This window comes from Chlorocebus sabaeus, chromosome 8 (genome assembly GCF_047675955.1).
Source record: "Chlorocebus sabaeus isolate Y175 chromosome 8, mChlSab1.0.hap1, whole genome shotgun sequence".
Taxonomy (NCBI): domain Eukaryota; kingdom Metazoa; phylum Chordata; class Mammalia; order Primates; family Cercopithecidae; genus Chlorocebus; species Chlorocebus sabaeus.
In genome coordinates this window covers 30,621,315-30,636,235 of record NC_132911.1, presented here as the reverse complement: position 1 = coordinate 30,636,235, position 14,921 = coordinate 30,621,315, and the positions used below count along the sequence as shown (strand labels likewise).

The 14,921-nt window shown below is 39.5% G+C and overlaps 1 protein-coding gene and 1 pseudogene across 1 annotated transcript in view; both read left to right on the top strand.

Moving 5' to 3' along the window:
* The window catches only part of PURG (purine rich element binding protein G), a 38,075-nt gene extending 36,020 nt beyond the window's left edge, over window positions 1–2,055 (top strand). The window contains exon 3 of the mRNA XM_007962123.3: window positions 1,148–2,055. Coding sequence (XP_007960314.1) covers window positions 1,148–1,252 — 105 coding nt within the window. The 3' untranslated portion in view covers window positions 1,253–2,055. The remainder of the gene's footprint in view (window positions 1–1,147) is intronic.
* A 4,144-nt stretch (window positions 2,056–6,199) lies between these two features.
* LOC103215719 (acyl-CoA:lysophosphatidylglycerol acyltransferase 1 pseudogene) lies at window positions 6,200–14,641 on the top strand (annotated as a pseudogene).
* Window positions 14,642–14,921: the final 280 nt, after the last annotated feature.

The window sequence follows — 14,921 nt, the reverse complement described above, 5'->3', positions numbered from 1 at the left end:
TTTAGTTCAGCAGAAAAAGCATAGGATAATTTTTTCAAAAGGGTTCAACCCTCTCAAGTTAAACCTTAACATCTTTCTGACATTCATAAGGATAGGCTTTTATCCAAGAAATGTTTTCAACAGAAAAATATTTCAAAGTGGACAAACTCCACTTTCTTTTTTGCTTGAGGGGCAGTACACTTTTACAAAAACACATTTTTCTATAAGTTTCCTTATCTTTAAGTCGTTCTCTGTGGTGGCCATTTTTCCATCTCTAATTTTAAATGTTTTGCTAACTGTACATGCAGTTTCCTAGACAGTCTGATCATTACATGATATAGAAAGGAGTCAAGTTTAGCAGAAGTCTGTCCTTCAGAGGTCTGTCCTTGTGAAGGGGAGAGACCAAACACAAATTCCATGTCAGTTGTTTTGGTTTGGTTCTTTGTTTTCTTTTAAAAATAGGATATATTAACCCAAAGGTGTGTTAATGTCATGGCATGAACAATCTTCAATGTAGACCTATTGAGTATTTTGTAATGCTGAGTAACAGACGTTTCTCAACTCTCTGTGATGCTAAATATTTTCCTTAGGAAGTTTTGTTTAATGTTAGATTGTTGTTCTGAAAGATGTTGGTCCTAGTGGGATTTTTTAAAACTTGGAAAACAAATAAACGCATGTATTACAAATATAGAAATGGTGAATTGTAAACTTACCATATAGTACTGATTTCTATTTTCAAAAATGTTTCGCTGTTAAATATATACAACATAAAATTGCTGCCATACTGTAATTGAGTACTTTTTCCTAAATGACCCTGTTATCACTATTCCAGAATTAGAAGTTGGGCAGATACATGATTGATTCATGTGTCTGCATAGATGCTTCAAGGTATATTCTTCTCTTGGTGAGTAAAATTATATTTTCCTTGGCATCAATGCATTGAGATCTGAATATACCTGTATCTATCAATCCTTATAACACATTTCTTATGCAGTAGCTTCAAATATGCCAAAATTGGCCTAGACACAACTAAAAATTGAGGGTTTGTTACATGCTTTCTAACAGAAAGGTTTTCAACGAGTTTAATTATGGGTTTGTACTGTGAAAATAGTGGAACTCCCTTGAAAACTTCATGTTTGCTAAATTCAAATTAATATTTTTTCTTTAGCTCACAAATTACCCCAAATCCAGAGAGAATATCAACCTTTTTCACTGTTGTCAAATCAAGCATAAGGAACAGCCCCATGATACTACAAAAACAGTTGAGGAATAAGGAATAAATCTCTTATGTTACACCTCAGAATAAAGGCATTCGGTGAAAGAAATGAACTGAAGTTCATCATGAATGCAAGGCCTCAGTACTTGACATTCCTCCACGGAAGGGAAGACAAATATCAACACCACTGGCATCATTTCCAAACTGATCTTATGTGGAATAATTTCCACCACATTGAAGTACTTTTTGACTCTATCCAGTTTTTGGGTTTTGTTTTTTTTAATTCATCAAGCCTTTCTGTTTTCAAACCACCATTTGTCAGCCTTGAGGTAGAGAGACGTATAGATTTGAAAATACTTTCTTAAGAGATCATGTAACTATATAACTCTGAATTTAAAAATTGAGGGGGAGGGATAATTTCAACCCACTGCCTCTTACCAGAAACATTTTTTTAAATCTGTAACTGCTTTAGTGTTAACAGGGTACAAGGTGGTTTTTGTCCCGTATTGTTCTTAAAAGATTCTCATTTATTGTGATTGTATCGTACTGTATGAAAACAAATCATAAATTGCCTTGTATTGTTTATAATAGACCATACCACGTACTACTTCAGTTTTTATGTTCCAAGTTTTTCAGTGATGCATGTTAACAGTTAGGTCCTAAAATTCTGTGGTGCTAATTCTCCCATACCCAATGGTGCTTTTGTGGATGCTAACTGCACACATGCTGAACAAAGCTTGAAGTTTAAAACTTTCCTCCCTTCCTCTGTTTATATGAAGTAAAATAAAATAACTTGAATTTGTCTCAAAGTATCACTGACAATCTAATAAACTTGTTTATATGTGTGATTAGTTTGGATTCTTAATTATTTTACAGAAAGCATCTCAGCTCTGTTGGACCCCAAAAGTTGATTTTGTGTTTATTTCATTATATCATTTGTGCCCCCCAATTCATGGTATCTTTATAAATTTAAATGCAGTTTGTCTGGCTTCCAAAATCATGTTTAGGTAGGATCTACAGAAACTAGACCTATCAGAACTGGAAATGAGTAAGTTGAGAAGATCAAAAATGTGCCAATCCAGTCTATTACAGTGCCTTTATCTATTTTGTAATTTATTAATAAGGTTTTAGCACCTGGTTGAGCCAGGAGATAACATTTGCATGAAAGCAAGTATGCCTTCAAAACCTTTATTGCAACTCAAATGACATTGAAAAGGCCATTTCTATATGCTGATATTAAAAGTTCGCTCCCCATGTATGAAAATAGTGACAAAAAATTAATTTTGAATTTTCCAGGACAAACTGACATCATATGCCAGAATGTCATAATAGATAAACTCATGGCAATGGTTTTAGTGGATTTTTAGCTTCTGCATCTCTATTAAACCACAACAGAAGGCCACGTGAACCTGCCAATATCTTCATGAGGGCAGAGGGCTGTTTCTCCCAAGCCAGAGATAAACTCAATATAAAGGCACTATGTAAATTTGCATTCCAACCTTGGTACTTTGCCTAACTCATGGGTAATGTTAAAATTTGAAAAGAAAAAATGGAAACAAATGTATTAAAGCTCCTTGAGCAACAATCACTGACCTTAAATAGAAGATGATCAAACCTATTGATCTAATAATCTAGCAGGTATGATGACTGAAATGATATTCCCATACTACTATGGTTCTTTATTATATAAAGAGTTTCAGGCCCAGTAATTTTTGCCTCAACTAGCTATTAAATTGTGTCTAACTTCTAACATCAGAAAATGAAGTTTAGAGAATAGTGCCAATGTGAACTTAAGCTTACTTCTGTGACTATCTGAAATAAATGCAATATTTACTAAATCACAGCCTCTCACCAAAGATACTTCTACAATATATTTTTGTAACTACCTTAACTGTATTCCATTTTATGAAAACTGGTAAATAATAAATGTGCTACAAATTAATTCCACATTTTCTTTTGGAAGAAAAATCTGTTTAATCTACATGAAAATATCTCTAATTTTATACCCGCAGTCAACCAGATTTCTGTATTAATTTTCATTGTTTGTCCCATCAAAAAGATTAACCTGAAAAATGCTTCTCAGCTTTCATTGGTAGTAGCGAAATGTTTAAAAAATCTTAGCCTTAAATAACATGAATATACTTTGTAAGTTTAGTTCCTCTATAAAAATAATGTAGTCCCTCTCTAAGTGAAACCATTTTTAAATTACATAATTATATCTATTTTTATAGCATTATTAGCATTATTTTGGTAAGTTGTCCTTTCTGTTCCTAAAACAGTAATTTTCCCTTAGAGATCTTATGCTCAAGGTGTTTTCCCTAAATCCTTACAGGAAAGCATTTTCAAAAACAGACCTAAATGTTCTCTTTCCAGTAAGGAAACTCTTTTATAATAAATTCCATGTACACTAAAAGCATAACAGTACTTGTATTAGGGAAGTAATTTTTCTCATCAGAAATTGCTTTGAGTTTAAAAATGGCCAATAAAAAAAAAAAAAAAAAAAAAAAAAAAAAAAGGCCAATCTGCAGTCTACATCGTTTCAGATTTGTCTTCATGAGATCTTTTTTAAAAACTGTTGAACTAGGTGCATACTGACTTACACCAGGACTAAAGTTATTTTTCTTAACTCCTACTTTATCCTTTATCCTTGGCAGGGATTCAAGGGAGGTGAAAAGACTCTTGGAAAATAACTAAAAAGTAATACAATACACACAAAATAAGGGAGTGGTAGTTCATAGGACTGAATAAATCATGAAATGCAGTGAACTCAGCGCAACACATATTCTGCCAAATTGTTCTCGTCTTACACTTTTCGTGAAGCAAGTTTCCCATCATAAAAGACTTAACGGAACACTGGCACCTGAAGATCAAAAGGACTGAATGAAAAGGCTGGCCCTCAGTTTTGTGTATTTGGAAGTTCAGGGTTTTTTTGTAGCTAAGAAGACTTTGATGAAGGAAGAAGTAAAAAAGAAAAAGAAAAAAATGAAACTCAGTTTTGTTAGTTCATTCTGAGTGAATTCACAAGAGATTCCTTTTAAACAAGGTCATAAAGAAAACATCTTGAATATCAGATATTCAATGGAGAAACCAATTAACTTACAACAAAAAATAAAGTGGTACACCCAGGGAGTGGATTGGAAAGAAGATGTGCATAAGAAGTGAACTTTGAAGTTTGCTTTTATACTTTTTGAATGTTATTTCATGATAAGCTTGTATTATTTTATAATTTATAAAAGACTTTTTTTTTAAAGGAAAGAAATCAAATGCTAGACAGACTAGAATACCTATGTCAACTGGTCAGCACATTCTCTTTCCAGTAGGAAAATCTGCTTTTTTTTTTTTTTTAGACAGGGTCTGACTTTGTCACTCAGGCTGCAGTGCAATGGCAGGATCACAGCTCACTGCAGCTTCAACCTCCCAGACTCAAGCAATCCTCTTACCTCAACCTCCCAAATAGCTGGGACCACAGGCACATGACGCTATGCCTGGCTAATTTTTTACTTTTTGTAGAGACAGCATCTCCCTATATTGCCCAGCCTGGTCTTAAAGTCCTAGGCTTGAGCAATCCTTGCAAAGTGCTGGGATTACACGCATGAACCACTGCACCCAGCTGGAAAATCTACTTCTAAAACCTGCTGAATGTCAGAACATTGATTGGCAAGTATAAAATCAGATAAAGGAAAATGACTACTATTCATGAATTGAATCATGCTATGATGCGCTTCATGATACAGACCTGCCAAGAAAACAGGAATAACCCCATCAGCGTATTGGCTCAGAGCACAGTCACCCCAAGTCAGAGACAGAAACCACTAACCAATCCTTATGCTTTAAATCTTTTTTTTTCTAGATTGCATGTGACCCACCATCATTCAGTGTGAAAATTACTGCTTATATGATTAAGTCACATATTATCTTGCATTTAGTATCACCTTAGGATTTTCAATGATAGACTACTGTTTTATAAATATCATTCATCATTAAGCATTATCTTTAATCATATTACATAATCATATCATTACACTATTGTATAATCATTGTTATTATTTTGTTTGTTTTTGAGAAATAGAGTCTCACTGTACCTCCCAGGCTGGAGTGCAGTGGCGTGATCATAGCTCCCTGCAGCCTCAAACTCCTGACCTCAAGCAATCCTCCTGCCTTGGCCTCCCAAAGTGCTAGGATTATAGGCATAAGCCACTGTGCCTGACCTTTTTTAAATAATCATTATTATTAATCATTAAGTATCATTAATCATTCACTCTCATTATAAATATCATTCATCATTAACAAAAGTTTTACATACAATAGCTCTCTGACCATGACCCTTCTTGACAGAGATTTAGGGAACATCCAAATTCAGCAGAGGTGACTGGTGAAAGATCAAGATGTTCCTCCCTTAACCCTCAATGGTAGACCTTGTCAATAAACCATAGCAGCTGGGAGCAGCTCACACCTGTAATCCCAGCATTTTAGGAGGCCGAGGCGGGCAGATTGCTTGAGCCCAGGAGTTCAAGACCAGCCTAGGCAACATGGTGAAACTCCATCTCTAGAAAAAATTTGGAAATTAGGTGGCCTTGGTGGCATGTACCTGTAGTCCCAGCTACTCAGGAGGCTGAGGCTGGAGGATCGCTTGAGCCCAGGAGGTCGAGGCTTCAGTGGGCTGTAATCATGCTACTACACTCCAGCCTGGGTGACAGAGCAAGACCCTGTCTCAAAAAAAAAAAAAAAAAAAAAAAAAAAAAAAAAAAAAAAAAGGTAGGCCGTAGTATTTATTTCAAATGGCCAGATACAGCTCTAGAGTCTTTCTCAACTCAGCACTCTCCTGGCAGCTGCTCCCAGTTGACTACACTTAGCATGCAAGATTGACATAGTTGCCTTTCTGCCTTAGACACCCATCAGCATGTATACATGCCATCTGTGTTAGTCTGGGTCCTCCAAGAAGCAGATGCCAAGATGGAATTAGATGTGCAAGAGATTTATTAGAGGAAATGCCAGTGAGGGAAAATGGAGAAGGAGCCTGTGGAGGAGACATCAGACTCAGATGCAAGTCCGCCCCCTGTAAAGGAGAAGAGAGGAGGAAAGGGGAAGGAGGTAGGAAGGAATTATTTGTTAGACTACAGTGCAATTATAAGCAAGTTTCAGCCAGGCCTAGGGGAGTCCTTGAGCCAAAGTCACTCTTCAGAAGAGGCCAGCATCTTGCGCGTTCAACCTGCTTAGTATCCCTGTCACACTCAGTTATTGGCTGGGAGCAAACGTGATGATAGATTTCAGAGCACCACAGCTGGACCTGTGGGCCATTTAGGTGGAGACATAGAGCTGTTCAGTGCCAATAGGAGTCTGTGGTGGCCATGAAAATGCATCTCTCAGATTTCCTTCTACAGGGAGCATAACTGACTCACAGGCTCTTTCTCCATTCTGCGATGCTAGTTTTTGGATGGTGTGGTTTTCATGTTCTACCTACACCATCCACCTCCTCTGCTGGGAAGTGGTCCCTTAGTTGGATGCCTCTGTCTCTGCTGCCATGGCCACTCTGTTGATGTGCCCATCCTGCCAATTCCAAGGTGGCCAATGGCAGTCTGAGTCAGGTCAACTGTCTGAGTCACTTTGTCAACTTGGTTGTTCAATACCTCTCCCATGATGGATGGCTTCTGGTGGACATTAACATGTGATACAAAACTCTTCACAGTCTGGGCCAGGTGTGGTGGCTTACATCTGTAATCCTAGCACTTTGGGAGGCCGAGGTGGGCAGATCACTTGAGGCTGGGAGTTGGAGACCAGCCTGGGCAACATAGTAAAACCCCATCTCTACTAAAAATACCACAACAAAAATTTATCCAGGCGTGGTGGTGCACGTCTGTAATCCCAGCTACTCGGGAGGCTGAAGCAGGAGAATCACTTGAATCTGGGAGGTGGAGGTTGCAGTGAATCAAGATTGCACCACTGCACAGCAGCCTGGGTTACGGAGTAAGACTCTATCTCAAAAAAAAAAAAAAAAAAAAAAAGTTTTCATAGTGTATGCCTGCTCCCATATGTGCACCCACAAGCCTCTACCCCAGGCCTCTTAGACCCAATCTTCCAGTCCTTTTCCTTCCAGGCTCCTGGCCAGATAGCCAGGCCATTGATCACTGCCCAGGAACTATAAATATGCTTACCCAGGCCACTTCCTCCTTGCAAAGTAGATGACCAGGTGCACTGCTTGCACCTCTGCTCATTGGGAAGATTCTCCCTCTCCACTGTCTTTCAAAGCCACCTCACCAATTTTCAGTTTGCATCTACATACAGACCCACCTCATCTATCAACCAAGTTCAGGCTTTTCCCTTCTCCTTCAGTTGTCCTATGGGAACTTCCACATGGCCATACATGTGAGATGGGAGAGGGCGCTGATGCATCTATTGAAGCTGAAAGGAATAAGGCAGTTTGGACTGCCTATGTGATCATAGCTCACGGCAGCCTCAACCTCCTAGGCTTGAGGAATCCTCCCACCTCAGCCTCCCAAGTAGCTGGGACTACAGGCACACACCACCATGCCTAGCTAATTTTTTTTTTTTTTAATAGACACAGAGTCTCTCTGTATCACCCAGGCTGGTCAAACTCTTACCTCGACTTCCCAACGTGCGGGGATTACAGGCGTGCAATAGCAACTTCTCAAAAGGTGTGTAATTCTCTGCAGTGGTTTGCATGATCTTCCTCCAGAATCCCAGGGGCTGCACGGTGATTCTCTCCCTGGGGCTTGATACAAACTCTGTCTTTTCCCACTGCTTCTTTTCCCTACAGTGACATTCCAAAGGCTTGGATCTGCCCAGTCATGCAGACTAAGAACTAGGGCCAGTTCACCTGCCGCAGTGCCCTTTCCTGCTCTGAGACCTGCTCAAAGCTGGCAGTATATGCAGCAGAGCAGTATTCTTATCTGTGGAATGTGTTATCTCCTGAACCCAAAGAGGTTTGCTGGATGCTCAGCTTCCTGTATGGAATAGAGATACAAGTGGTGCCTGCTTCTTTTTTTTTTTTTTTTTACTTTTGAGAAGAGGTCCTGGCATGCCCTAATAAACCTCCTAAAAAATGTCACTGAAGTGGCAGGAGCCTGAATGTTCTTAGGGTACATTCTCAAGCCCCCACTTCCCTCAGCCTCTTTATCCCTTCCTCTGATCCTATGGACCAATGAGCAGTGTTGCTTGCACTGCAGCCTGGACCTGTTGCAGAAGTCCTTCCTGCTAAAGGCAACTCGGAATTTTCCACTTCACTGTGCATTGGTCATCACTCTTCCCAGACTTCTAAGAACCACCCTCACAGTGAGTTTGTCCTATTCCCTGGGGTCCTGGCCAACGTGCTAGATCTCAGTTTCTGAGAAACTTCCATTCCAAGTCCTTTGATCAAGCACTCTCAAAGTACAGGCCAAGGTGCCCTCCTCTGGTTCCCACTGGCTCATCCTTGCAACTCATCTGGTGTATAGTCTCCTTTTTACTTAATCGTCCCCAGCATGTACCCACCCGCGTTATGCCGGGACTGAACCTTAGTTATCAGGCAGGAGAGATGAGGACACCTACCAGGGGAACATGTGTTGCCTTGTGAAGGAGGGGCCTCTGCAGCATCTTCTTACACAATAGAAGCACTAGGTCTTACCAGAAAGGATGGGGCACGTTTGCAAGCCCAAAGGATTGGGAAAGAAAGCGGCAGTCTGCCTAGACAATATATTCAAGGGCCTCTGTCTACATACCCTCATCCCAGTTTTCAGGGTCCCAAGTTTTCCCAGGGTCCCAGGTGTTCCCCAAACTCCCCCAGTCCCCACCACTGGCAACCTATTCTTCACTGATTATTCAAACATCTAGGGATCTCTGCAATTCTAACTATCTGATTTTCACCCGTTCAACCACGTCTGCTCTCCCACATTGCAGGAGGTAAGGGCCTTCTTGTAAAATGCCAAAAAGTCTCTTGCCTCCCACACTTAGCCATTTATTCCTTGCTTAACTGCTCTCATTATCCCTTAGCTAGCAGCAATACAACTTCGCAGTAAACAGCCAACAATTCTGCTGTCTTTGAGGACATTTTTCTCTCCATAAGTTTCAAATGCTTCAATCATCACACCTGCAACATCTTTCCTCCCCACCAGGACATCTTCCCAGGTCACCATCGATGAAACTTTCACCTTTGACTCACCACCTTATGCTACCGACTATCCATACCCCACCTATCAACCAAGTTAATATCCTCTTTGCCCACTGGAGTGTTAGTAGGTTAATTCCAAATCACAATCTTACCACCTGTTTTCTTGGATCATTCTTGGTACTACTTTTGCTAGCACAGGACATCTGAGAAGCCAAAGCCAAGATAGGATTAGACACATAAGAGGTGTACTGGTTCAAATGTTGGTGAGGGAAAATGGGGGGCTGGAGGAGGCTGGTGAGACGTCAGACTCCATTATGATCCCACCCCTATGAAGGAGAGAACAAACAGCTTAGCTTGCAGCATTGCAATAAGGAAGATTCAGCAAGGCTAACAGGGAATGCTCAAGCCAAAGGTGCTTTTTAGAGGAGTCCTCTGTCTTCAGAAATGGGCCTGCCTTTGTATCCTGCCATGAGCAGTCAATGGGAACAGTGCAGGGGAAGCAGAGCCCTGGCCTGAACACAGTAACGGAAGTCAGTACACAACAGTTTGTGCCTTTAGTTACTTACCCTCCCTGAAGCAGGAGGTCGGAGAGGCACATTTCCAGGGCTGCCATGCCGTTGCATGGAGGCATTTGAGATCACAAAGCGAATATCAGCCATTAATGAAATGGTCAGGCTTATTTTGCTCAGTTTGAGAGGGAGATAATTTGTATTCCTATACTCGAAATTGGGGGAAAAGAATCACCCTAATTAGAATCTGAACTGTCCATAAGTAATAAACATAAAAGTAATATTAAAGTATTAGTGAATACTCTTAAGCTCAATTGTTAGTTTTCTATTGCAAAAAAATAAAATACTTTAAAACTTTAGAGACTGTTTTGGGAGGCTGAGGTGGGAGGATCCCTTGAGCCCAGCTGTTCAAGACCAACCTGGGCAACATAGCAAAACCCTGTCTCTACAAAAAATTAAATAAATATATTAGCTGGGAGTGATGGCACATGCCTGTGGTCCCTGCTACTCAGGAGGCTGAGGTTAGAGGATTGCTTGAGCCTCCAGAGGTCAAGGCTGCTGTGAGCTGTGAGTGCACCACTGCACTCCACCCTGGGCAACAGAGCAAGACTCTGTTTCAAAAAGAACCAAAAAAAAAAAAAAAACTATTTTAACATACCAATATCTCACATATGTATCTTATCTATTGAATGAAAACCATTTCTTTCAATAAACAAAAAGCTACGTTTGTACAAATAGTAAGTATAAAATGATTTTCACTTAAAAGGTGATTTTAAAATGATTTTGATATGGCATATTTAATAGCAAAACTCTACTATTCATTGTCCGCAGTTCAGTGAATAGTCCTCCAAATTGTATACATGTATTAACATGTGTATATAATTTTAAAAATCTTTTTGTATGTCTAAGCATATATATGTATGTATATCAATTAATTTGGAATATATATATACATTTTGAGACAGAGTCTTGCTCTGTCACCTGGACTGGAGTGCAATGGTGCAACTTCGGCTCACTGCAACCTCCACCCCACAGGTTCAAGTGATTCTCCTGCCTCAGCTTCCCAAGTAGCTGGGATTACAGGCATGTGTCACCACTCCCAGCTAATTTTTTTTTTTTGTAGCGGAGATGGGGTTTTGCCATGTTGGCCAGGCTTGTCTCAAACTTATGGCCTCAAGTGATCTGCCCACCTTGGCCTCCCAAAGTGCTGGGATTACAGGCATGAGCCACCACACGGGGCCTTAATTTTTAAATAAAATTATGTTTACTATACCCAATTATACTAAATCCAAATTTCTTTTCTTAACATTGCAACTTTTGCTCTTCACAGCTTTTCAAAAATGATACTTTAAAAAATTGATTAGCCAGGTGTGGTGGCGGGTGCCTGTAATCCTGGCTACTCAGGAGGCTGAGGCAGGAGAATCGCTTGAACCGGGGGAGCAGAGGTTGCAGTGAGCCGAGATCACGCCATTGCACTCCAGCCTGGGCAAAAATAGTGAAACTCCATCTCAGATAATACATACATATACACAAAAATTAGCTGGGCATGGTGGTGGGCACCTGTAATCCCAGCTGCTTGGGAGACTGAGACAGGAGAATTGCTTGAACCTGGGAGGTGGAAGTTGCAGTGAGCCGAGATCACACCACCGCTACACTCCAGCCCGGGTGACAGAGCTAGACTGAAAAAAAGAAAAAAAAAAAAGATAGAATGTGGAGAAGATGTTAAAGCAATTTCAAAAGATGAAGCAGTGATGTTGGTGAATCATCAGGCTACAGCAGATGTGTGCACACTGATGATGCGCGTCCAGGACAAAGGACTGGTTGCTGCTCAGATGATGTGGTTGATGGATCGTATTTTTAAGTACATCAACTTTGGAATTGTTTCTCCAGTTCACGGAGACTTTTTTATAAGACAGGGAAGATCTTATTGTGACCAACAGCTGCTGCTTCTCAAGGAGCACTTAGAAAGTAATTACAGGAGCAGAGATTGAAAATGGATTATTTTATTTCCAGAAAGGGGCTTCCTCAGGAAGAGGCGAGAAACAAGTCGGGCATTTGCAGAGAAAAATAACTTGCCATTTCATACTCATGTTACTCTGCCAAAGTTTGGGGCAACAAAAATTATTTTGAATGCACTTGTAGCACAAGAGGGAAATGGAAGTCCAGCAGGAGGACGTGCTAAAGAATTAGCAAATCAAAAGGCCTCCAGTGGATAGTGGATACGATAGCTTATCCTAAAGCTGAACCTCTCAGTATTCAAACCTGGATCCTTGGGTACCGGAAACCAACAGTCACACACAAACATTACAGGATCTTTCCAGTTAAAGATGTGCCCCTGGAGACTGATGACCTTACCAATGGGATCTATCAACAGTTTATTGAAAAAGAGGACCTCTTATCACATTTTTATGAAACAGGAGTTTTTCCACCTTCCAAGGGCCATAAGGAAGCTGTTTCCAGGGAAATGACCCTCAGAAACATGTGGATATTCCTTACACAGTCTTTAGCATTTTTGTCAGGCTGTATGTGGTACAACATCATTCAGTATTTTTACCATTGCCTGTTTTAGGAATTGACTTGGACTTGTGAAGGTCACCATAGATGTTCAGACTTTCTTTCATAAGCATGCATTATTTACATGTGCAAATCAGAATATATTTAAAACAGCAAAAGAAATTCTGTGGATGGATTAATATTTATTCCCCTTTGGAATATTTTAAAACTCTACTGAAATGGGGATTTGTAATAAAAACAAATTGATATATACTTCATATAACATAAAATTCACTGTTCGAAAGGATGTATTTGGTTGTTTTAGTATATTCACTGTGTTATGTAACCATCATCACATCACCTAGAATATTTTCATCCTTGCAAAAAGAAATGTCGTATCTATTAGCAATCAGTCCCAATTCTTCCTCTCACTCAGCCTCTGTTAGGCATTAATCTACTGTCTCTACGGGTTCCCCATTCTGGACATTACATATCAACGGAATCATATAATATGTGGCTTTCTATGTCTGGCTTCCTTCAGGTTAACCCAAGCTGTAGGATACACCAGTACTTCATTCCTTTTTATTCCTTTTTATGAATAATATTCCATCATATGGATAGAGCACTTTTTGTTTATCCGTTTATCAGATGGACATTTGGGTTGTTTCCACTTTTTGGCTATTACGAATAATGCTGCTATGAGCATTCATGTACAAGTTTTTACATGAACATGTATTTTCAATTCTCTTGGCTATATATGATAATGGGAAGTGGAATTTCTGGGTCATATGGTAACTCTACGTTTAATTTTTGGAATAACTGTCAAACTGTTGTCTGCAGTGGCTGTACCATTGTATATCTCCAGCAGCAATTTATTTATTTATTTATTTATTTATTTATTTATTTATTTTGAGACAGGGTCTGGCTCTTTCACATTGGCTGAGGTACAGTGGCATGATCACAGATCACTGCAACCTTGACCTCTGGGGCTCAAACAATCCTCCCACTTCAGCCTCCTGAGTAGCTGGAACTACAGGCATGTGCCACCATGCCCAACTAATATATTTTTTTTCTCTTGTAGAAACAGGGTTTCACCATATTGCCCAGCCTGGTCTTGAACTCCTGAGCTCAAGCAATCCGCCCACCTTAACCTCCCAAAGTGCTGGGATTATAGGCATAAACCACCACGCCCAGTCTATTTCTTACATTTAAAATATCTTGAGTATCTTTCTATGTGTAGACATGAATAAAGTTCTTTTTAGTATTTTATAATTCCATTGTGTGAAGGCATCAAAAGTTACATAACTAATCCCCTAATAATGGGCATTGCATTGTTCACAGATTTTTACAGTGTCAACCAAGGCTATATTAAACACATCTTACAAATATCTTAAATGAAGTATCTTGGTCATAAAAGATGCACATTTTAATTATTTTATTTTAGCATAAATGACATACAAACCACTGTGTATATTTCAAATGTACTACTGGATAAGTGTTCAGTATGTATACAACCATGAAACCTTCACCACAATCAAAAGAATAAGCATATCCTCAGGATCTAGAAGAATTTGAAAAATAATAATAGTAATAAATATATTCATTACCCAAAAAAGTTTCCTTCCCTGGCCAGGCACGGTGGCTCACGCCTGTAATCCCAGCACTTTGGGAAGCCAAGGCAGGCATATCATGAGGTCAAGAGATCGAGACCATCCTGGCCAACCAACATGGTGAAACCCCGTCCCAGCTACTCGGGAGGCTGAGGCAGCAGAATCGCTTGAACCCAGGAAGCAGAGGTTGCAGTAAGTCAAGATCACGCCACTGCACTCCAGCTTGGGCAACAGAGTGAGACTCCGTTTCAAAAAAAAAAAAAAGTTTCCTTCCCTCTTTGACACCCATTATGATCCTATCACCAGGCAACCACTGACCTACTTTTCATCAACATAGATAAGTTTGCATTTTCTAGAGTTTTAAATTGACTCATACAACATGTACTCTTTTTTATCTGGCTTCTTTTACTCAGCGTATTTATTTTGAGGTTCAGACATATTGTTGTGTGTATCAATAGTTCATTTCTTTATATTAGCCCATGGATATGGATATGCTGATTGTATATGGGTGCTGAATGTGTTCATTTATTCATTTATTGATGAACATTTGGTTTAATTCAGTCTTTGGCTATTAAAAGTAAAGCTCCTACAAAAAGTTGTATTCAAGTACTGTTAACGTACATTTGCTTTCACTTCTCTTTGGTAAACACCTAGGAATAGAATGACTGGATCACATGGTAAGTATATGTTAACTTTTTACAAAACTGTCGAACTATTTTCCAAAGTGCTTGTTCCGCTTTACATTCCCAGCAGCAGTCCTTCAATATCCCCACCAATACTTGGTATGGTCGACTTTTTAAATGTTCACCATTCAAATAGGATGTTGGGGCATCTGTTGTGGTTTTAATTGACGTTTCCCTAATGACAAGGGATGTTGTGAATCTTTTCACATGCTTATTTACTATCCATATATCTTCTTTGGCCGAGTGTCAAATCTTTGCCCATTTTTGGTTTGCCCATTTTTTGATCGCCTTGTTTGCATTTTAAGAGTTTTTTAAACAAGTTCTTAT